The following is a 6,000-nucleotide window of genomic DNA, read 5'->3' as shown; positions in this document are numbered from 1 at the left end:
CAATTTTTGTCCTGCGACCTCAGGTTGAGCTCTTACATAAGTGTCATGAGTTTGGCGAAGATATCTTATTCCATTCAGGAGTTTTACTAAAATAGGCATTTTACTAAAAGTGGCCCTGCCCCTTTCAAACGTTTTGGCGTCCCTTTGCGACATCGAAAGTTCAACTTTTTTTTTTTGATAATTATTGATATTCAATTTCTAGAGAATCTTTCTACATTGGTTTGATTCTGATCGGGCGAAAAACCTTGGACTAGTTCGCAAAAGTAGGTTTTTCCAAAAATGCAAAATGTCCACCCAAGCCAAGGATTCCAACAACATAAGACACTTGAGCCAGCAACTGGCAATTTAGGAGTTATGAGCGATTTTGTACTTTTGTTCGCTGTAGTGCCCCCGTCAAGACGATTGGGGCAGGCCTTGGTCACATTGTAGACGATGTGAGTACTACCATCCCTCCAAGTTTCAAGTCTCTATGACTTACAGTTTGGTCTGCACGTTCAGTTTTACGTGGAGATCGCTGATCCGTGACCATTCTAACAATTACAATAGGGTTTCAGCGCTATGCGCTTGAACCCCTAATAAAAACTAAATGTAACAATTTAGTCCAAAAACAAAATTTGTTTATTCGTTCATGACTTTTATTGCCATAGCCACTGCTTCTTTATTTGAACAATACATATAAAACACATTTTTTCTCTTTTTTCCATCTCCTTCCTCTACTTCCTTCTTCATCCTTTCTCCTTCCCTTCCCTTCTTGTCTCAAAGTGTCATGCTAACCCATATCAGCAAAAAGCACCTGCTCACACCATTGCTTTCATAATGACATGAATCCCTCCTGTTCTCCCGTCTGTCCAACCCTTCTATAATCTGCCTCTTTTCATTATTATTCACCCTGATACATTATATTTTGTGTGATACACAAATCCACGGCTCTGCGAAGTGCATGTTTCAATACATCTTCATTAACTGCCACACTTATTTCACAGTTTTAGGTCATAGAAGTCTTTTTGTTTTAAAGTTCCTAAGTAGATAATCTGGTGGTTTATTTGAAGAAGGGATCATAAGGACAACAGTGTGACACTAGTTAACTGAGAAAAGCAGTGAGATCTGTGTAGTGAGTACACATTCACAGGATGTGAAAATTATTGCATTTATTACTAATGCAACACCTCTACTTTCCCTTTCTGTTTTTTCCTTTCTGCCTTTCCACCTAGAAAAGGTGATAATGATCTTCCCTCATTTTACCTTGATTGCTAAAGTGTTCAAATCAGAGAGGTTTGGCCCTTTAAGAAGTCTAGACATAATCAAGTCACTTTTTGTCTGTAGTCATTATCCATTCAAGCTGCCATACTTAGTTATTCAGTCACACATCTTACCATTTAAAACAAAATGGGCAAAGTTTTTAAACTCCTGCAAGAAAATATTTTTTTCCACCTCGATTTCTTCACATTTCTATGTTCCTCAACTATTTCTCACCATGTCATGTCTCTCATGCTAACATACTTCTGAGTTTCTTTGCTACATAACTGCTCTTTTAAGCATAACATTCAAACAATATATAAATCAATTTGCACTAATAAAAAAGAACTTATAATTTAAAAAACACATTGCAACTCTAATAGAAGTATCTAATCAGCTTAGTCAATTCATTCATTGCTAAAAATAACTATCTAAAAAAATACACTCTATCCTTCTGTCAATAGTAGTCTACTCTTTATCATACTAAATATTCTTTCAGCAAACTTTATAGATAAAATCATCTGAAAGATGTCATATTAGGATACAAAAATGGAGAGTTGTTGATCAAACCAAAGCAAAACCTGTGTGAAATAATATGTAAAATAACATCAGTGTGAGCTAATATCACACAGTTCAGTTGTCAAATATTACCTCCTTTCTTCATTATGTTTTTATTCTGTCGACTTGTGATTTCTCACGTATTTTGCATGAGATTTTAACTCCTGCATGGGGTGGCGACATTATAGGTGCCGTCTTCTAGAAACTCATCTTCGCTTAAGCTTATATGAAGGCAGGTGTCATTGACAGGCGAAGAGAACGGGATGGTTTGTTCATATCCTAGCGGTGTGGTTGAATGCGGTGGAGTAACTCCATCCACAGCTGGATGATCCTCAGGTAAGCTGCTGCAGGTACTGGAAGTGGAGATGAACGCAGAGCTCTGGTCATCAGAGGGGTCGTCTCTGGATTGGGGGGATATGAGGGATTTGTCATCCGAGCGCACGCCAGAATCCTCACTGGCTGAATATGACACACTGTTGCCGTTGGTGTGAGCATAGAAATCCCCAGGGGAAATGGAGCATAGCGTAATGTCAGGAAACGAAGAGCTACCGCTCACGTTTGTGAGTACGTTTCCATTTACAGGTGTGGCTACAGTTGAAAATCTCAACTCTGGTTCGACACCTGGAGATAGAGTCCTGTTTGAACGCTTGCGGTTCAGGGGCTGAGGAGGAGGGTCCAGTTTAGGGATGGTTTGTTTATACCTAAGGGTACAAAAAAGCAATTTTTGTTCAGTCAATGGACTTGTCTGGGTAACAATGTTGTATAAAAATACATAAAAACATGAAAGCGCTACAGTACATTTGTCTCAATCGGGCACAATGCAGAAGTCTGATTAAATACAAAAAATACAAATCAGTATTTTTGAACAAATCTTTTACATGAAGGAATCATTTTCAGCCTGCTTCCTGACTGAGCTGAGCAGAGTTGTTATTGTTAACTAAAACTATTATAAATAGCTTTTGTTAATTAAAGATATATAAATATTAGATGAGACTTAAACTAAAAAAAAAACTTTGAATTAAACAATTTAAAAAAAAATGTAATGTTGTTTGGAAAATACACTAACGGACAAAAGTTTTTTAATGCTTTTTAAAGAATCCTCTTCTGCTCACCAAGCCTGCATTTTTTGATCCAAAATACAGCAAAAGCAGTAATATTGTGAAATATTTAAAATAACTGCTTTCTATTTGAATATATTTTGAAATGTAATTTATTCCTGTAATCAAAGCTATATTTTCAGCATCATTACTCCAGTCTTCCGTGTCACACGATCCTTCAGAAATCATTCTAATATGCAATCTATTATTATTAATATTATCATCAATATTTAACTTCAATATTCAATAATGTTTTTATTTAGCAAGGATGCTTTAAATTAATCAAAAGTGATGATAAAGACGTATAATGTTACAAAAGATTTCTATTTTTGGATAAATGCTGTTCTTCTGAAGTTGCTAATCATCAAAGAATCCTGAACAAATTCTACTCTGCTGTTTTCAACATAATAATAATAAAAAACGTTTTTTGACACACAGCACATCAGAACGTTAGAATGAATGCAGGATCATGTGACTGGAGTAATGATGCTAAAAATTATTTTTCTTGCTTTGAAATCACAGGAATAAAATACATTTTAAAATATATTCAAATAGAAAACTTTATTTTAAATAGTAATAATATTTCATATTTCATTTGACTGTTTTTGCTGTATTTTGATTTAAAAAAATTCTTTCTTTTCTGACTAGCAGTGTAAATGAATTTTCAGTACTAAAATTACTAAAACAAAAATAATAAAGCTAAATGGAAATTTAAAAATGACAGTACATGATAAAATCACTCAAATTCAAATGAAAACTGAAGGTATAAAATTAAAAGTTAATTCAAAATGTTAGGGAATACTACAATAGTATATACTTAATACTAAAATAACATTGATTAAAAGTAATCTAAGGCTGTTATTCAAAATAAAAGTGTAATTATATATGTGGCATTTTGTTTTCTTTTCTATAACTCGAAAAATGTCATGATCAGAAAGTAGAGGACAAGACAAAAATAAATGTGATAGATCTGCTTGTCATTTGTGGGGAAAAATTTTATGATGCTGACATTTATGCTTTCTGAAGTCTCTTACTAAATTTGTAATAAATGTACAGTTATGTGGATTGGTGACCAATGAGATTTCAGTGGGAGGGGTCACACAGCACAGTGCTGTAGAGCCCAGTTAAAATATCCCATTGCTGTCATGATTGCAGATAATTAGCAGCTGATACACGGATGAACGCCTTTTATCACTTATCATGGCGTGTCCGGTCAGGACACTGTGTCAAAACTGTAGGGAAATCACAGCGTGGAGATGGGCTTGTGCGGTGCACAGTGCTGAATCATCAAAAAGAGCTCATACACAATTCTTTAAGACACAGTCTCCATTCTGCATGTGCGTGTGTGCACTTATCTCTGTCCCACAGTTCCCCTGCTGGGTGAATTAAGTAGGGAAAGAGAGGGGGAGAGAGAACAGAGAGGGGAAGAGAGAAAAAGGAAGACAGAGCTGCAGGTTCTTGTATTGATGGCTCTACTAAAAATAACTGCAATGCAGTCACTCAGCATGGGACAGAGAAAAGCACAACATTAGTCTCTCTTTCTCTCATTCATACACATTAAACACATGTGAAGACAAGCTACATGATATGTAAAAATGTAAACAAAACATTAAACATACTATAAAGCAGGGTACGTAAGGTAGATGTATACATTTGCCTGCGTAAGTTGCCACAATGCTCGTGGGTGATTGTCACAGTGTTGCTTTACAGTTTGTAAAATGAATGGAGTGGTTTTTCATGTGTTGCTATGCAGTTGCTAGGTGGCTGGTCAGTGATTGGTTATTGTTTCAAGTTAAAACAGCCCACCCCCAAGTCTCTATGACGTTTAGGTCTCTAGACACGACTCAAGAGCTGCCTTCATTGTAAGTCTATGGGATTTGTCATCTGTTTTTTTTTTTTTTTTTTTTTGCTTTTCAAAATTTTAAGTCTGATTTCTTAGTAGTGAGTAATAATCAGGTCAAATCCCTAATCCTCAGAGACTGCACTACTTTACAAATACAAGCTTTTCTGAAGATCCAGGAATTCATAAAAATTGCATCTACAATAGTTTACTGGCATATAATATCAGTGATAATATTGATATATATGTTGATAATGCGATAAAGTTATGTTGTCAATATATAATGTAATGTTTTTGAGTTATAGGGTTTTTATTAACACATAAATGCTATTTTAAATGTCACAGAGCATTAAGAGCCACTCAGTGGACATTACAAGTCAGACCTGCGGTGACGCATACAAAACCAACGTCACATAAAACATACCATATGTACGTTCATCTGTTCCGGGGAAAAAAACAAACACTTTTTTTGCACCACTCAGTGGACATTTTACATCAAATACGTCATGAAACGTACATGGCCCTATGTATTTTGTGTCTTACGAAAAAGTTCCCACAGGTATATTTTCATCATGAGATTGATTGATAAATACACATTTAATCCAACACATTCACATACAAAGCTACATATTTTTGATCTTGGACTTTGGCTCGAAGTTTAAGAGTTTTCTGTTTTTTCATTTTCTCTCTTTCCTCCAATTAGCATATGATCACATCAGCAATTCTGTCTGGCCCCCGACCAAACGCTGTCACATTTCCTCCTCCACATCTTTCCAGAGAGCACTCTGCCTCCTGCCATCTCTTCGTCTCTGGGGATCTTATATTAACTCATCTTCCTGTGGGTGTCTGAAGTCTCAGTAATTTAATTTTTCACTATTTTTCCATCAAATATGCCTCACCTGTCTAGTATTGCAATGACTTTCAGTGTACATGAAGAGCCCTTTTGAATCTTATGAATACTGGAATATCTTGAATAGCAGTGGAGCTCTTGCGATGAAATGTCGCACCAGCCATTTAATAAGTCTAATAATATAACCTTAAGTTTTGTGTAAAATGCCATAGCATCAATAAAGAATGAGCTTAATTTACTTCTCATAATACGAAATCTCATTATTCAATGTTGCACTTGATAAGCCGCTGCAGAGGCACAGAAGCTGTGGATGGGGGCTGCTGCTGATATATTGTGTTCATCAGATGAAATATTAAAAGCTCCCTCAGGGAGGGCATTAGACTTGCTCCTGATCATGGTAATGTCTGTGTATGTGCAGA

General features: G+C 35.7%; 1 protein-coding gene across 1 annotated transcript in view; it reads right to left on the bottom strand.

The window, feature by feature from the left end:
* Nucleotides 1-624: 624 nt before the first annotated feature.
* Nucleotides 625-6,000, bottom strand: part of LOC141334823 (carboxyl-terminal PDZ ligand of neuronal nitric oxide synthase protein) — an 89,351-nt gene continuing 83,975 nt past the window's right edge. The window contains exon 10 of the mRNA XM_073840049.1: nucleotides 625-2,495. Coding sequence (XP_073696150.1) covers nucleotides 1,952-2,495 — 544 coding nt within the window. The 3' untranslated portion in view covers nucleotides 625-1,951. The remainder of the gene's footprint in view (nucleotides 2,496-6,000) is intronic.

Source organism: Garra rufa, chromosome 5, assembly GCF_049309525.1.
Source record: "Garra rufa chromosome 5, GarRuf1.0, whole genome shotgun sequence".
Taxonomy (NCBI): Eukaryota; Metazoa; Chordata; class Actinopteri; order Cypriniformes; family Cyprinidae; genus Garra; species Garra rufa.
Note: the sequence above shows the minus strand (reverse complement) of the source record. Positions and strands in the feature narration are given on the sequence as shown.